This window comes from Fonsecaea nubica (genome assembly GCF_001646965.1).
Source record: "Fonsecaea nubica strain CBS 269.64 chromosome Unknown Scaff78, whole genome shotgun sequence".
Classification (NCBI taxonomy): Eukaryota; Fungi; Ascomycota; class Eurotiomycetes; order Chaetothyriales; family Herpotrichiellaceae; genus Fonsecaea; species Fonsecaea nubica.
Window position 1 is genome coordinate 1 of NW_019173751.1, and position 17,295 is coordinate 17,295.

At 52.7% G+C, this 17,295-nt stretch overlaps 4 protein-coding genes across 4 annotated transcripts; 2 read left to right on the forward strand and 2 right to left on the reverse strand.

The window, feature by feature from the left end:
• Positions 1-4,197: 4,197 nt before the first annotated feature.
• Positions 4,198-5,036, reverse strand: AYO20_08987 (hypothetical protein; the record flags this gene model as incomplete). The annotated part of the gene is made up of 2 exons (XM_022647259.1): positions 4,198-4,872; positions 4,941-5,036. The coding sequence occupies 2 exons, from the start codon at positions 5,034-5,036 to the stop codon at positions 4,198-4,200; spliced, it is 771 nt and encodes a 256-aa protein (XP_022496722.1).
• Positions 5,037-5,554: 518 nt separating this feature from the next.
• On the forward strand, positions 5,555-7,213 carry AYO20_08988 (hypothetical protein; the record flags this gene model as incomplete). The annotated part of the gene is made up of 2 exons (XM_022647260.1): positions 5,555-7,124; positions 7,179-7,213. 2 exons carry the CDS (start codon positions 5,555-5,557, stop codon positions 7,211-7,213), a joined length of 1,605 nt encoding a protein of 534 aa, XP_022496723.1.
• Positions 7,214-13,390: 6,177 nt separating this feature from the next.
• AYO20_08989 (hypothetical protein) lies at positions 13,391-14,836 on the reverse strand (the record flags this gene model as incomplete). The annotated part of the gene is made up of 1 exon (XM_022647261.1): positions 13,391-14,836. One exon carries the CDS (start codon positions 14,834-14,836, stop codon positions 13,391-13,393), a length of 1,446 nt encoding a protein of 481 aa, XP_022496724.1.
• A 505-nt stretch (positions 14,837-15,341) lies between these two features.
• On the forward strand, positions 15,342-17,269 carry AYO20_08990 (hypothetical protein; the record flags this gene model as incomplete). Its single annotated transcript, XM_022647262.1, has 6 exons — positions 15,342-15,425; positions 15,477-15,548; positions 15,620-15,752; positions 15,820-15,924; positions 15,983-16,559; positions 16,624-17,269. 6 exons carry the CDS (start codon positions 15,342-15,344, stop codon positions 17,267-17,269), a joined length of 1,617 nt encoding a protein of 538 aa, XP_022496725.1.
• Between the last annotated feature and the right edge of the window lie 26 nt (positions 17,270-17,295).

Sequence of the window (17,295 nt, forward strand, 5' to 3'; positions counted from 1 at the left end):
TGTTGAGCCCTTCCTTTGCTTTTTTTTGTTTTCCAGGTAGGGTGCACCCCGGCCTCGGTACGAGGTAGCTCGTCGTCAGGGGCCGATGGTCTGACGTGACAGTGTATGCATGTCACTCAAGCTCTCGTCGCTGCTCGCTTCCCTTTTTCTCTATTCCCTCGAGTCCTCCTCCCCTAAGTCATTCGTCGGGTGTATATCCCGAGTCTGGAAGTCTGTAGTGTGCAGTTCTAAATTCCTGTTGGAGGCAAGGTTTTGACCTTTTTTGACCTTTTTACCTCTTTGGAATGACTCGGTATAGTAGTGGCTCGATGGCAGAGAGGGAAAGAGGAAGGGAGAGAGAAGAGAAGGAAGGGGGGAGAGAGAGAGAGAGAGAAGAGAAGGAGAGAGAGAAAAGGGAATGAGAACAAGGTATTCAGGTACATAGGAACGAAAAGTCCTGCTGTCTGCTGTCTGCTACTGTGGGTGTATCAGTATGAACACGCCCATGACAGTCACAGGTCAGCCCGACAATGAGCCACGCTTGGCCGCCTCATACCATATCATGCTTTCATGCTTTTTTTTTGGTTGGTGTCTTAGCCGTCCTAGGCTTTATGGATGTTATTAATAGCAATAGGTGTCCAGACTCCAGAGTACTTGGGTAGGTTGCACCCTCATGTGCACCGTAATGAGCCTCCGACATTGTGCATGAGTTGAACACAAGCATACACCTTAAGCGTCACTCCAACTTGCCACGCGACGAGGACCTGAACGACAGCCTTGTATGGCGATCATTCCTCCATGACTCAAAGAGCCTGAGGCGAGCCCGGCTCCCCTCCCTGCCTCGGAGGCTTCACGCCGTGTCTATTCAAGTGTATACGCTCTGCAGAAAATCACCACAATTAGCACACGCATTGACTCAATCGAAAAGACAAAAAACTCACCTCGGTGTACGCATTCACTTGTATGCCTCTCTCCGCCATCTCCTCCTCACACAGGAAATCCAGGGGCATCCAAACAAGATGTCCCCGAATTTTGTCCAACTCCTTCCGCACAAGCTCTACCGGCATGTGTGGATCATGTAAATGGCCTTGTTTGATCGTCTGGCGAGGTGCAAAGTCATCGTAATCCTTCCACGTCTTGATGTGGTTGTCCGGGTCTGCGCGGAATAGATAGCGGTACACGTCGGTGTTGGTAGTGGCTTGACTCGTCCATTTTTCCCAGAGTGTGTCGGACAATGGATCAGCCACGAACTCCCATTCTTCGCCAGAGTATTCGTCGTTCATGCATACGGTTGGCGGTTGGGCATTGGGGTCATTGGAGGCGTCCACGGATTGCGCTTCGATCATGCCCAGGTGTTCACGCCAGATATGGCGTCGTAAAGTTGCAGCGTGGTACCCTGCTTGATACGGCTTGCCGTCCATGGTCGATTCAAGCACTTTGGTGTCGGTCATGACGATCGAGAGTTCCGAGTCGTGCGAACCCAACATGGAACGATCGTTGATATTGCTCGATCCGCAAATCACCGTCTTGTCGTCCACAATCAGCAATTTGGCGTGGATGTAGAGTTCCTCTTGTACAAAGTTGTCCTTCTCGGCCTCGGGTTCACCTTCCCATGGTTCTTCGCTAACGAGCCCGCCACGAGCCATGGCATCTTCGGCGATTGACTCGGCCGAAGTGACGGGGTCCTTGACGTCGAGCTTCTTGCGCGCAGCCTCAAACCGGCGCTTGCGGTCAATGATGGCATGTTGTTCATCTTCACTGACGTTGGCACCTGTGCCACGGGATTCCTTTTCGGTCTTTTCGCCTTCGTAACCATGGATGCCGCTGCCCATGATCTCCTCTGCCTCGGCACGCTGGAGCTGTTGGTATGACACTCCAGACTCTTTCTCCTGTTGAATGAGTGATGGGGTCCGATCGATGCGGTCATAGGCACGCAAATTGAAGACAAATATGTACTTGGTGGGATCCACCCCGGCGGCTTTGAGTTGTCCAAAGATCGAGTGTTCGCCTCGATTGATGCTCTTGTATTGATAATCCATTATGGCCCTTGTCCCGATGGCCGCATCGCTGCGAAGATCACCTGCAAAACCTGGAATGGCAGGGATGAGTATGATGACTCGGAACTTGCGGTTTTCCTTTTCAGCACGGACGCATGCATTGACTATTGCTCGGCCGATTTGGTTGTGGATGGGCGACTGATGCTCGCCGGTAGCAGTGATGAAAAACTGATTTTCAATGTAGACGTAGTGCTGGGCATTTTCAATCACTTCAACATAGGCGGTTTGAATACTGTGATCGAGCAAGATGCCACTGCTCCAGTCATCGCTGCTCCGAACCAGCTGCGCGTGGACAGAACCGGCATTCTGAAGGCCCTTGCCCTCGAGCGGACTGAGAGGATGCTCTATATACTTTCCCACTGGGTGTTTTGGTCTTTGAATCGCAATGAGGTCTTCGTCCGGGTTGGAGCCATCCGCCCTTGATCGAGTGGTCATACACAGATAGTCGACACCCTCATCTCGCTTGTATTTGTCTCGCTTGACAAAGTTCCACCTCAGGACAAAATGTTCGGCAATGTCTAATACGGAGTCGCCAACCACAGCCATTGCTACGTCATGCCATGGCATTCGGCCGTAGTCGGTCTTGTTGAGTTCGTTGTTGGACCAATCCTCGACTGTGTGGAAGTCCATGATCCTGCGTGGAAACCCTATCAGTTCTGGAATTCATAGAGATCGTGTTGTGACATACCTGTTATTGTTGAAATCTTGTCCAGGGAAGATTTCGTTGACCACTCCGGAGGGATGGACATCTGCCAGAAGATGCTGACGGAGATCCCACCTTCCGTAGCACAGATCTAAGCCTCCGATGAACGCGAGATGGTAGTCAACCACGATAAACTTCTCATGATGCGCCCAGTAGAAAGTCATGTCACCAAAATTCTCGAAGACGTTATGGTCCGGGTGGCGCAGGATATGGATATTCCCGTGCCCAGGGCTGCCTTCGGGGCAAAGTGCTCGTAAGGCATGCTTCGTGTGGGCGGAATTACAAGTCAAGGCTTGCTGAACCTCCTTGTAGACAATCACATAGACTTGGACTCCGCGCTCGGCAGCACGCTTGATGGTTTGATCCAGACGCCATTCCTGGTTGAAAAACGGCGGGCGGCGCAGGAACAGCTCGGGCGAGAGCCACCAGTCGGCAATGTAAATTGTCTCTTTGGCATTCTCGAGACCAACCGAGACAGCCCAGAAGTAGTCGCGACCGTCAACATACCACTTGATGCGGTTGTTGTCGCGCTCGGGGAAGAAGGACTCGAAGCGATGAGACTCGCAAATGGCTGTTCTCTTGCGGTCCGTCTCTTGTTCATGCTCCTCGTCATGACGATGGTTCTTGTTGACCAGGTTCTTGAGCTTGCCAATCTTGTGCTTGAGATGGATAGCCTCGATTTTGGCATCGTGCAGCTTGGTATCTAAAATGGGGGATAATCATCTACCTGTTCGGGCCGAAGGATTGACAAGGCAGACCTTTGAGCTTTTCGCGAAGCGCTTGCATCCTGGACCACTCTTTACGGCTCTTTTCTTACCGCCTGAGGCAGAAATGTAATTACTGGTACGCGCGCGCGGTTCGGTGTCATGCGACTGCGACGGTACAATGGGCGATGTGCGAAGGGCGATTCAAGGACACTGCCGGGGATCTTGTCGACAGAACTGAAGCAGTGAAATAATATGGGAAAGAGCAAAAGACGGACGAAAAGACTCGGAACAGGTAAGATGTGGGAACATAGTTTTGCAAACTTCATTGACCAAGGTCAAGCCCTCTGAAGTGGACTGGGATCGTGAGCTGCTGTTGGGCGCATTCTATCGTAGTGTCAGATGTTCAGCTCGCACGACCAACCAACTACGTCATCAGGCATTTCTCGTCCTGGCACCCACCTGGTGTCCCCAATTGCCCCCCCTTGTTCCCCCTCCATGCCGCTATCCGTCTCGCCGTGTGGTCGCTGGGTACGCTCCCAGTGCAACGATTAAGTACTCGGGCAGTGCCAGGTAATCTCAGTACCTCGCACAGGCGTTCGGTCTACCAAAAGAACCTCATCTGCACAATCTGATGATATTGGTGTTGAGAACTAATGATGACCAGGACAAACGCCACGCCAATCTGCAACCGGCACTGAGAGCAATGCGAATCCTCACCTCAGAGGAGGAACAAGAAACATATTTGATACACCTACATCCATCCAAATGACCCGTCAAACTCCCACACCACGTCTCGCTGATATCCTAGCCGAATCTGTTCAAAACTCGGCACGATGCCCTTGTCGTAGAATTGCACCAGCTTGTCCATGTCTTCCTCATTCATCTTGTTGAACTCCTCAGTGCTCCATTTATCACAGACCTCGCTCATCCAGCCCATCCTCTTGCTGATGTCGCGTGTGGTTTTGCCCGGCGCAATCTTTCGGAGCATCCTCCTCAGTTGCCCAACCTTCTTGATGCTGTCCCCCGTGCCCTCGGGTAGCATTTCACCAATTTGTCTGCGGATAGCCGCCGCCATTCTAGGGCCGTTTCCGTTGGTAGAAACCATGATCTGGAGGGGTCCATCGCGATGGACGCTGCCAAAGTAGAAGTCGCATTCGGGAGGCACATCAGCGATATTGGCGGGGACTTTCAATTTCTTGCAGTACTTCCAGATGCGCGTGGATGCATCAGGGTCATCGATCGCGCTGAGGACCATGGCGACATTCTTTTCCGGCTCGAGGTCGAGAGGGAGGAATACTCGGTCGATGTGTTTGACCTGTCCTTGGTCTACGCGGAATGCCACCTCCTCGTTCAAGCCCTCGCGAGGGCACACCACTGTTACTTTGGCGTCGGCATTGAGCAAGTTGACGATCCTGCCCGCCGCAACCTAACGCGAAGTGCGAGTCAGCGCTGTGTGCCATCACGATTTTGGATGGGGTCTCCATCAAAACATACCTCACCACCACCGATTACGAGGACTTCTCTGCCTTTAATCTGCCATGCGAGAATCAGGGAGCCTCCACCCTGGATCTCTGGGAATTTCGAAGGCATGATGAGCGCATAATGATATGGTCACCAAATGCCATGGAGTCAAATCTGACTGCGAAGGGGGTCATAATACTGGATGATATGGAATGCAAAGGATGTGCAGTTTTCGGGAAAAGTATTCGGAAAATGGTAATATTGTGTCTGACGGCTGCAATGGGCGATTATGCTGGTGATTCCAAGTACAAATGGCGTAACTGCCCTCAGTCTGACAAAAACAATCAGAGAATTCTACCGCTCCACCGTATAGTCACGTGGAGAGTATTTTCAAGTGTTGTGTGATTGGTCGATTGGCTCTGCCTCTTCAAAAAATGTTCACGTCCACCTTTCACACTTGCTTGCTTCCGGCTGCCCTCGCTCTTGTGTAACCTTCCAGACAATGAGAGATTCATGGACGAAACCTGCCTCGAGACGATGACATTGAGCTGAGTCGAGAAACAGTCAGTACTCTTTGTGCGAGTTGTCAGGCTCTCACTATTCTCTTTGCTTTGCCTCGATCTAAGCAACCCGTTCAGTTGACCACCATGCGCGGCGTTCAAGTCTTCTCCGGCAGGTCGCATCCCGCCCTCGTCGAGTCTATCTGTGAGAGGCTGGGCTCTTCACCAGCCAAATGCGAACTCGGGAACTTCGCAAACGGGGAAATCAGCGTCCAGATAGGCGTCTCTGTTAGAAACGAAGATGTCTTCATCGTGCAGAGTGGGAGTCCTCGCATCAACGACAGTGTTATGGAAATGCTCATCATGATTGCTGCATGCAAGGGCGGCTCGGCGAAGTCAATCACTGCCGTGATGCCCTACTTCCCCTACTCTCGCCAATCCAAGAAGAAGAGCCATCGAGGGGCCGTCACCGCAAAGATGTTGGCCAATCTTATGGTGGTAGCAGGGGTGGACCACATCATCACTGTGGACCTTCATGCCTCACAGATGCAAGGGTTCTTTGGCAAACCCGTCGACAACCTATTCGCGGAACCGATCATTGCCCGATGGATCAAGTCCAATGTTCCCCGTTGGAGCGATGCAGTCGTGGTGAGCAAGAATGTGGGTGGCACCAAGAGAGTAACTTCGCTGGCCGACGCCCTCAAGCTCAGCTTTGCTCTCGTGTCCACGGACAAGGATCGTTCACGACATTCACACCATCACAACAACCTGGCCGACAGCACCGTATTTTTTGATGCCATTGAGCCACAGTCCATGCGTTATCGCGACCACCTTCTGGATGGGGACGACACTGATGATGCTGACAATGAATCGGAGAGGTCACACCACCGAGGGCTTCCTCACCGTGCCAGGGGTCCCACACTAAACGGTGTCAGCCGCTCCGGTATTGGCAGGCCAAAGGCAGTCACAATTGCAGCAAGCCCCCTAGTCCAGGCGGCCAGGGCGGAAACTCCTTCCCCTTCTGCTTCACCCGACCCATCATCCCGCCTCGAGCCAGCCCTTCCCAGCGCACGTCGACCCTCGGAGTACGAAGCTAGTGAAGCACACAACGACCAGCGGGCAAGAGATGTAGTCGTGGGTCGATTGATCCAAGGTCACTTGGTGGACGAAGACCATCCCTCTTCAGCAATGTCAAGTATGTCAGCTTCCCTCGCTAATCTCGTGGGCGAGCGACCTCTGCAAGACGGCACAGACAACCCCACCAATGATCCCATGACTTCTTCATTTGTATCCAATGCATCGTCCTTTCAACCCGAACACGCCCTGGGTGGGACCTTCGACGCGGCAGCAACATCGGACGAGGAAGAAGAGGGCATCAAGAATCCTGCCCTCGAGCACACAATTACCCTTGTAGGAAATGTCAAGGAGAAGACTGTTCTCCTGATGGACGACATTATGGATCGGTCTGGTTCGTGGATTGCAGCTGCGGAAACCTGTGTCAAGATCGGCCACGCCAGGAAGGTTTATTGTATTGCAATCCATGGCCTGTTTGGCGAAAACTCCTTGGAAGAGTTAGAAGCATGCGATTACATTGACTATGTGGTCGTGACAAATACCTTTCCTGTGCCGCCTGAGCGGATCCGTGCCTCGAAAAAGCTCATCATGATCGACCTCTCAAATCTTCTGGCTGAGGCCATCCGCCGCAATCACCATGGAGGTAAGTGCAGATGCCGTATTGAGAGTATTCGCTGCTAACTCGGCAATCTGGCAGAGGACATGTCGACGCTGTTCCATTTGAACGCCTAAGAATGACCTGCTCAGCCTGAATCCGTAGACAAGCCTCCTTGTCACCTCGCGCCTGTCACCTGTTCGAACAAGCGTCATGACCACTCGAAATGCCTTTGTTGAGGGTTAGCATGACCAATCACTTACAGTCCCACGTCCTACGAGTGCTTCGGGATACGTAATGCAAAGCATTCGATGCCACTATCCCTGTAAAGCAGGAACCAAAAATTGTCTTGGTTATGAGCTCACGGATATGCCTCAATGGCGCACGTCAGGAGCCCAGGAGCCCAGGGACTTGTCGGCACCTTCCGGACGTTGATAACGTCCATGATACTGTCAAACCCCGGCTGATGAGCACGGTGTGTGCTGTTGTGTTACAACGATTTTCGGACGTTTTCAAGCCACTTTCGTTTCGAGCACGGGCGCTACGTACCACCCAGGAATGAGGGACCACGCTTCTCTCAAGTTCGGTTCCTCCAATCAATGGTGGCGTATCGGTGACACAAACCGAACGGTAGCTCGAACCTACCCAAGAGTTTTCTTTCAACGACACGGGATCGACACGACAGAATGCCCCCGTATCTGCGTCCAATTCTCGGGACGACTGCACCTGGGGATGCATGACGGCCTTACCTCGTCTTTTTGCTATTCTTGTCCCCCAACAATAGGAGAGTTGCTATCGCGCGTTACATGGAAGTAGGGACTTCCTATATGACACCGATTTCGAACTCTGTGTATTACCATGGCGTATGGATAGAGCCTTTTCGGGTTTTTTTTTCTGTCAACTTTGCTTACTCGGATATGCTGTGGTGTAGATCTCGGAGAGTGGAGAGCTGAAGCAGACGGAAGCGCATGCAAGATCGAAACCAAATCCATCTCTTCTGCCCAGTGAGAACCAGTGCATGCGGTGTGTTGCAGCTGCGGGGCTTGTCTAAGGACCAGCTAGCGCAGATATTGAGAGTCGTCAGCCGGGACCAACTGATTAGCAGGGGCACGGATCCGGTTTGGGGGTCCTTTGGGGGTATTGTGTGGGCAACTTCAATGGGATCTAACGCTGAAAAAAATCTTGGAGAGGGGCGAAAGAGGCCCGCAAAACGCAGCACAGGGGTTTGGATCTGGCGAGCTGGAAATCTCTCGGTAAAAGATCGACACTACGCCTCGTTAAGGACGATCGAACGACACGGCGAGAACCACCAGGCTGGTGTCGCTAGGCAATCGAGTCCCGTGCTTGTGGCTTGCTCCTCGCTCCTTGTTCCTCGCTTCACCCTCCGCGCTTCACGCCTCAGTATTGCGTAGCTTGAGCCATACAGCGACAGCACGGCCTTTGGAGGTCAGTCTGCCGCTCTAGAACACCCGGCCATCCTCGGCCGCGCTGAAGGGGGGACTCAGCTCAGACTTGGGCTGGACAATCTGGACAGTCTGGAAAAGCCACTTTGTTGTACCTCCTCCTCCCCATGATATTGGAGCACGGACTATCGAAACCTTGCCAGGGGCCTGGGCCACAGTCCAGCGCCCTCCAGCGCCCCACAAATCCATCCCGCGGTAACGATAGTGGGAAAGTTCAACCCGCGCCGGTTCGACGACGGGACTGCTCGTTCAACCTGTCAACGCCTGTTTTCTTCCCCCAGATGCTGGCCAACCAAGAGCCATATGTTGAGCGGATATGTCATCTTTACGCCTTCTTTACCAGGACGAGTAGAATCAGGCAAACTCTAATCTTGGCTCAGGTCTGGAAAGGGGGAATGGTTAAGCAGCAAACCGCACTATCTATGCTCGTCACAACCCCTACCAGCTGACTGTGGGCTCTCAAGCATTCTCTCAAGAGTCAAGACACACAACCGGAGCTGATGCGTTAGGCTGTCGGGGGGATGCGATCCCGTTGAGCTATGGGACACCCAAAACTCTCTTTCGGATGGATTAGGTGCGAATGCGACTTGCCGTTCCAGTGTTCCAAGCGTTCGATTCGCTCAATCACCGTCAAAAGGTGACCTTGTGCCCTCTGGAGCCATCCCTTTACGGGTAGTAAGAAACGCTGTTGAACGGGTTCTTTCTTACCCAAAGGATTTCCACACGGACAATGTCACCGCATGCATTTTCATCCTCTCTGGCTCACCACTGCACACAACAGCAGCCACAATCCCACCCCCCCTGACATTTCTCGACGCCAAGTGACAGAGGCATAGCGCTGCGACTGATCTGTTTGCTTGTCACAGTCCTTGAGAGCCCGGTCGATGCGTCGAAGCGTGATGAATCACCATGTCGTCCTGCCACAAGCCTCACTTGCATGAACAAACGGAGTGCTATAAGTACTGCTCGATCTTCTCCTGTCGTGGACCCTTCGTCCTCGAACCACTACCCTTAAGAAGCCTTTGAATCCGATTGCCCAGCTCTCTCATCAGTACGCTCAACGGACGGACAAGTCCAAGAATTAACATCATGAAAACCAACACTGACGTGAGTCTTGAGTTTCGCGCACTCTGACACGGGCGGCTCTGCTGGACCGGGAAACATGACTGACGCTCAACATGTGCTTCCTAGCCGGCCAATTCTAGATTGAATTTCCGCTACACTTATCAACAGTGTCCACAACATCGATACATCAAGATCGCGGCCCCGAGAGACAGTCCTTTAGTTTGGCAATGCCAGAAATGCACAGCGGCCCACACCACCATCTTCCAGTGCACGGAATGCGGCCATAATTTATGTGCGAGCTGCTGTCACTACAGCACCCAGCGGAAGGGCGTCGTCATACCTTCCGTGAGTCACCCTCGCGGCTAGAGAGGAGATGAGAATCAGTCAGAGAGATACAGGCGCCAGTGCGGTGCGGTGCGGTACATGTCTGCGTTGTGCTGAAGTACAACGGATCTTTGGGTGTTGAAGACAGACTCAAACATGTCCTGATGAGGTGCTTTTGGGATGTCCTCTCGTTCAACATCTCCTGTTGACTCGATGGATCCGACCAAATGGACCTGGTAGCGGCTCTACGTCTCTGCGACCACTATATGGGGGGGAAAGAGTGCTGGCACAACAACCATGGTGGCTGAGAGCAGACTGCACACCGGCGATAGTTGCGTGGGGACCTCATTTCAGAATGCTTAGGGAGTGTCCACTGTCTGCGGACATGGTAGGAGACTCTTTTTTTGGGGAGGGAATTGCTAGAAGTTTAGCTGGTGTCCATGGAACGGGCTGGAAAGTGAGCGAGATACCAGCGAAGTAATTCATATCATTATCATCACGATGGTCATGGTCATCTCTGTCAAGCCTTGTCTGACTGCTTCCCTCGAGCCATCTCCTTTGTGTGCCATGCACAACTTCGTCCCAGCGAGAAGACCCTCTACGCTGTATCGAATTTATTTCTAGTTGACCCTTTTATATATCATACAGATACACATACAGATACAGATACACATGCACATACACATACTCTATCTCCCTACCCTTTCTCCCTCCCGCTCCCCCTTCCTTTCTCGCATTGAATCCTCCATTGACATATCCACTGTACACCCAGCCACCACGATCTCACGACCTCACGACCTTTCCAAGCCCGGCCGACCGACCACACATTCGAGCCCCAAACAAGAAAATCACACCAAAAGTCTCGATATCAAAAACATGTTATCATCTCCGAACAAGGCGATAACGAGATCGCGCCCACATGCCTACGGACCCGTCCACGCCACCCACCAGGAGTCGCGGACACGAGAAGCAGAACCGGAAAGCGGGTCTCACGAGCGAGAGAGGCGATGACTGAATGAGTGAATGAGTGAGTGGATTTCCCACCCAAGCGGAACCGATCTGCCTTGTCTGTCTGTCGATATAGATGACATTTTATCTTGTCCGCAAAACATCCCCACTCCTCCTATATGGTTTTTATTGTGGCGGCTGGGTCCAGGGACGTGGACGAGGACAAGGACGGACGCCATGCATTCCTTCCTCCATACATACCCGCCTACGTGCCTACATACGGGGAAGTTGTGTAGGTGGGGTTCAAATCTCCTTGGGAGACAGCAGACCAGCAACAGGCGCGAGGAAGACGCATGAAAACGCTCCGGAGATGTGGACGGGGACAGGTGATCAGAGACCCGGACCCGGTGAGGGTTCCAAGGCACAAGGGATGGGGCTCAAGAGATCCGAAGACGGGAAAGCAAACAACCAAGCAAGGCCGTAACTCGGTACTCGTATATCTCTTCCTATGCCACACCGTCTCTCTTTCTCGCTCTCCACACACACACACACACACATGCACACACGCACACATGAAAAACGAGGATGGGTCTGCCTTTGTCTGTAAGGGTGTGTGTGCAAAGAGCCCCCGTCAAACGCCACCAGACTCTCTCAAAACTCGGAACACCAGGTATCCGGGGTTGTGATCTGAACAGGCAAGCTAGGCAAGCCAGGACAGAGTAGGGTAGGGCAGGGCAGAGCAGGGCAGAGCAGGGCAGGTAGTGGGGTTAGAAGGGACCCTCTCGTCGTCCTGCCCCTTTCCAGTCGTGTGGTGTCGTGTGGTGTCGTGTTGAATTGTATCCAGTCTACCTACCGAGTAATAGTTTTGTCCCCTGGTCCAGCCCAGCGATGCTAGGCTATGCTAGGCTACCATGAAAGCAAGAAGGATTTTCCCAGCAAGTACGAGGGTATTCGTCTTCGGACCCATCACTCAGGGATCATCCTGCATAAGTCGAATAGCGAGCGAGGAATAGGATACAGGAATAGACTAGGACGACAAGGATGGGAAAGAGGGTGGAAAATGGTTCCGCCCCGACAGGTCGTAGGTGGCACAGCATCACAGACGCAGATGCAAGTCTTGGGGAGGGAGAACCAGTCCGAGTCGCAGGGAAACGGAGTTCCGAGATTCCCCCAGGTTCGAGTGTGGTCAGAACGCGTAGTGCGTACGAGGTGATGCGTGTGGCTTGAGGTGGAGAGGAGGGTGAGGGTGAAGATGAGGTCCCATGCATGTACATACCGAGTACGAGGGGATGCCAAGGGACAAGGGATCAGGGCAGGGGAGGGGTGATTTATTTGTCAAAGATGGAGGAGAGAGAAAGAAAGAAATGGTATTTCTGCACAATTGGACGGGCAGGGGAGACACGGATACCAAGGGAGGTCAGGGACCTTTGTATCCAACTGATGAAGTGATGAAGTTGACCGACTTCCCAATCTGTCATTGTGCATGGCTACTCCCTACCACTACAAGCACATGAACATCCAAGGTAGATATCTACAGTACCTGAGGATCAATTCTGTAAAATCATACTTTAGGCAGGCAGTCAGGTATGAAGGTATGAATGTAGGTAGGTAGGTAGGTAGTTGAACTCCAAGGTATATACCGAGTACGTAGCCATCATAGATACTTGGGTATGTATGTGCTCGGTATGCAAGTAACCAACTGGCCAAGCATATATCCATTTTTTCAATCCGAGTGTATTTACTCGTACAAGTCTGTCGTCGGAAATATATTCCACGCCTCAAAACCCAGACTGTGATTGGATTTCGCCCTGGACAAGCTGGCGGTAATTCACGGTACCTGGTATTCCTCGCTACCAAGTAGCTGGCTCGGTGGAGATACACTTCACTTTGAGGTACCGAGTACTGCTCTCTTCTACTCTACTCTACATCCTACTCATACCATCGATATTCCTTCCACTTCCACTCCCACCCCCCTGACCTCCTAATTGCTTTACCGCCCCTTTATGGGCCACATCATCATCACATCATCACCTCTCACCGATACCGTCATAATCATCACCATCACCACCGCCAAAAGCAGCAATCGCAGCAGTAGCAAACTGAATATGGACCCCCCGGCTTTACCGAGCCCGAACCCCATCGATCGCCAAGTCCGCTGCCCATCGACCTTTTGTTCAGATCCAGCCACCCCCCTTTGCCCTTGAGAACCGCGATCGCCCACCCCGATTCGTACTACCCGATACTACGCACCTCCCGAGTAAAGACCGCAGCCTGATCTGCGTGTCTGGCAAGATTGGTGGAATATGAGGCTGGCGGGACAAAACATCTACACCAGCGGCTCTGCAGTAGCAAAACTCAAAAACGCGCAGCTCGAAAACACGCACTTTCATTCATATCAGTCACCCTCGCTATACAATAGTCATCGCTCCCAAGCCAAATTCACCAGGCTCGGTCTGCCCAAGACACAAACACAATTGTACGCCAAACAACCCCAGACCTCCAACCTCCAACCCGTCATGAGAAATCTCGCCCCTCCAGCACCATCGGCGCCACCAACGTCCAGCTGTAGATGGCATAACATATCCATGCGCTGATAATCTTGATCCAGCTCGCCCAGTATGTCCGACCCACCGGGGTAAAGTCGCTCGAATTCTCCGGGTCCATTTTCTGCGTCAAAAGCGTCGCCACCCAGCATGTCGCCATGAGGAAAATCACGTGGAACAGGCTGTAGTTGTACTGCGTCCCTTGGCGCTCGTCGTCCTTGGAGCTGACTTCACCGCCATCTTCATCATCCGAGTCCTCGTCCAGCGCCGACGCCGGGAGCGCCCCGCTTTCCACCGCCGCCCTCATGATCTCGCGCCGTGACGCTGGCTGCTGAGACACCAGCCCGTGTTCGTTCTCATCTTGCGTCAATTGAGCGTATCGGTTCTTGCCCGTGTTCGACCCCATGGCAAACCCTTGTGTAGCTGCTCGCGTCGTCGTGTATGCGATGGTGAGCATGGTCACAATCGCCCCCAGCACCACCGTAGTTGTCCGTGCTCCCCGCGCACGGATGAGGGGATTGCAGTGCTTGTCATCAGGTTCCATGGCAACCGCCGAGAACGTAAGGTAGGTGCAGTAAACTGCCACCATGGCTGACTGTGCCAGACCTGCTTTTGGGTTGGCGTCTTGAATCGTCGGCTGAACACTCAGGAACGTCACGACAAAGAGGAGGACGAGGTTGATGGTGATGGCCGCGATGTTCATGCTGCACCCACTGCTGGCAAAGAAGATGTACATGACGATCGTCATGGCGAGTGCAGCCAGATACATCCCCAAGCTTGACCCCATAAGTAAAACTTGCCACAGCCGGTAGTTGGGCCCATCACCTTCATCAATCTTGTCCTGACAGAGTTCTGCCCACGTGTGCGCGAGATCGACAAGAAGAATCAACCCCAAGAGCACGAAGAGCATCGCCCCCACATATGCGACGTAGTTCCCCCAGAACATGAAAAAGCCCTCGGGAATAAAAAAAGAGATGACGATGAAGCCGATCCAAACCAGCAGTTTCGGACCCCAGAAGCCATTCTGCAGACCTGCTCGGGTGTCTTTGGTACTTCGGACTCCAATGAGCAGGACGGAGAGGATCAGATGGAACATGCCCAAGGCAAAATTGATGCGCTGAACCGCAAAATACCCATAACACTCAGATGAACCACATTTGAAGGTCATATAATCCAGAGTCAGGTGTTCCAGCTTTTTGATGGCCCAAGGTGTGAGCATTATCCAGGCCAGAATACTGTTGACCAGCAGAATCATGGCATAGGCAATTCTCGTGGCGATGGAGGATCGGAACTTGGACATGCCACAAGGTCCACAGATCATTGAACATGATGCTGCGCCGCAGCACGAGGCTGCCACTGACCACAGCGTCGCCGCAGAGGGCAGGATAAGGGCTGGGATAGCGAGGACACCACCCATTTTGGAAGTGAGACGGCCTTGTCGAGGTGCCGAGCTTCAAGGTGTGGGCAATTGTGTTTCGGCGGATATCGAGGGTTTGACCCAAGGCAGCGGGATATTCTTATCGTTACTCGTCTATAATGCTGTGTTGATCGGTGGTAGATGTTGATGGAAGAAACGGCGAAGAAGCGCAGGCGGCAAGTTCCTGGAGGGAGAAAGTGAGGTCAGAGGCAGCCGGGAAAGCGGCACCTCCAAGGGCAAGTTTGCCGGACGACGCCTTCTTCCCATTGGCTCATGTATCCGGCGGCATTCCATGCTTTAACTATTCTGAGAGAAGCCGTGGTTCGAGGTCGGATCCATTGCCGATTGACAAGTTCCTGGTGCCCCAACGCATGGCCCTCTTTATCTGTGCGTCCTCACCTCACCTCTCTCACATCTCACCTCGCAGGATCCTGGAGAGATTGAGTCAGTCTGTGCATCGATCATGACGGGATGACCACTGTGGTCTCCAACCAGAACTCTCAAGATGATACGCACTTCAGACCATAAGAAGGCCCGGATCATAACCGTGGTCGCATGCACCATCACCGCATTGGCTTGCGGTTCCAACGTGCGCAGGACCCTTTCCCCACCACGAGACGACGACTGACCACAATCTTAGTATGGCTACTCCATCTGGGGACCGACTTTCGCAGCTCGCCTCAAGTTGACTGCCACAGACAGCAATCTTATCGTACGTTGAGGCCTATGACAAACAAGATCTCCAAGAGCGGGAACGTTGGCTGATATTTTGGGATTACGCAGGGAACCCTGGGCAACTTTGGGATGTATGCATTTGGCATTCCTTGTGGTATGATGGTCGATGCGAAAGGGCCCCGATGGGGAGTTGCTTTGAGCATCGTATTGTTCGCCGCTGGGTACTACCCAATTGCCAAAGGTACGACCTCGGGAGTCATCCGGTGTTGTCCAAATGAGGCGGCGGAAGACGACCTGACACTCAATAGCATACGATGCTGGCCCGGGACACTATAGTGTGGCATTGATCTGCCTGTTCTCCTTTTTTACCGGCGCGGGAAGCTGTTCGGCCTTTACCGCATCCATCAAAGCGGGTAAGACCTAACCCCCGAAATTGGGTGAGGCTTTGAACTATGGGCTGACTCTATGCAGCTGCCCTGAACTATCCTGAATCTCGAGGGACAGCGACAGCCTTTCCGCTGGCGGCTTTCGGACTGAGCGCATTGTTCTTCGCTGGCATCGCCCAATTACTCCCTGGAGGGACATATAACTTTCTCATTCTTTTGGCCGCGGGAACGGTTCTTCTTCCTTTGATATGCTTTCCTTTTATGCGAGTTATAGTCCCTCCCACCTACCAACACCTCCCTCAGCACGAACGTCAAGTTCTCCATCGAACCAGATCAACAGGAAGTCGCCATCTTCCTCATCTCGACGAACCAGGTGCGCCACACACACGAACTCCCAAGACTCAACCCTTAATCAGTGGCGCAGAGCGAGCCCATGACTCCGAAGCCATCAATGGGGACGAGGAATCTTCCCTACTCTCCAAAACTTCCAGTCAAGAACAGGACGCCGAGGACCTGGAAAGTTCAAAGCAAATCGAGTCTGACAGAATGCATGAGCATCCGCATTTAGACATCCGAGGTTTCGCTCTCCTGCCCCATGCCGAGTTTTGGCAGTTATTCTTGATGCTTGGCTTGATGACCGGTATTGGTCTCATGACGATCAAGTAAGTCTTGGGTTCTTTTCCTCGACCAGGGCTTGTAAGACGGGCTGCTAACATATTTTTCTAGTAACATCGGCAACGATGCCCAAGCTCTTTGGAAACACTACGACCCTTCCACTCCCGAGTCCTTTATCGAAAGCCGTCAAGCAATGCATGTCTCTATTCTTTCCTTCTGCAGCTTCAGTGGTCGTCTCCTATCCGGCATCGGGTCCGACATTCTCGTGGCGAGGCTTAACCGGTCTCGGTTTTGGTGCTTGTTTGCGTCTGCTTTGACATTTTGTGTGGCACAAGTGGTCGCCACGGCTGTGTCGAACCCCCATTATCTCATATTGGTGTCAGGGTTCACCGGCCTGGCATATGGAATGTTGTTTGGAGTGTACCCGAGCCTCGTCGCACATTGCTTTGGTGTCCACGGTCTCTCGCAGAATTGGGGAACAATGACGCTCGCCCCAGTCATCTCCGGCAACGTCTTCAATATTCTATATGGAAAGATCTACGACGCGCATTCAGTCCGGAATGATGAAGAAGGACACATGGAGTGTCTTGTTGGGAATGACTGTTACCGAACCGCATACTGGGTGACTTTCGGTGCCTCGGTGCTCGGTGTGGTGTGCTGTCTGTGGAGCATCTGGCACGAAAGTCAGGTGCACAAAGCTCAAGGAAAAGACGGAAAGCTAGACAGGAGGAGATCGGACCATGAAAGAGTGGCCTGATTTGAGCTCTGGTTCTAGTGGAGGGG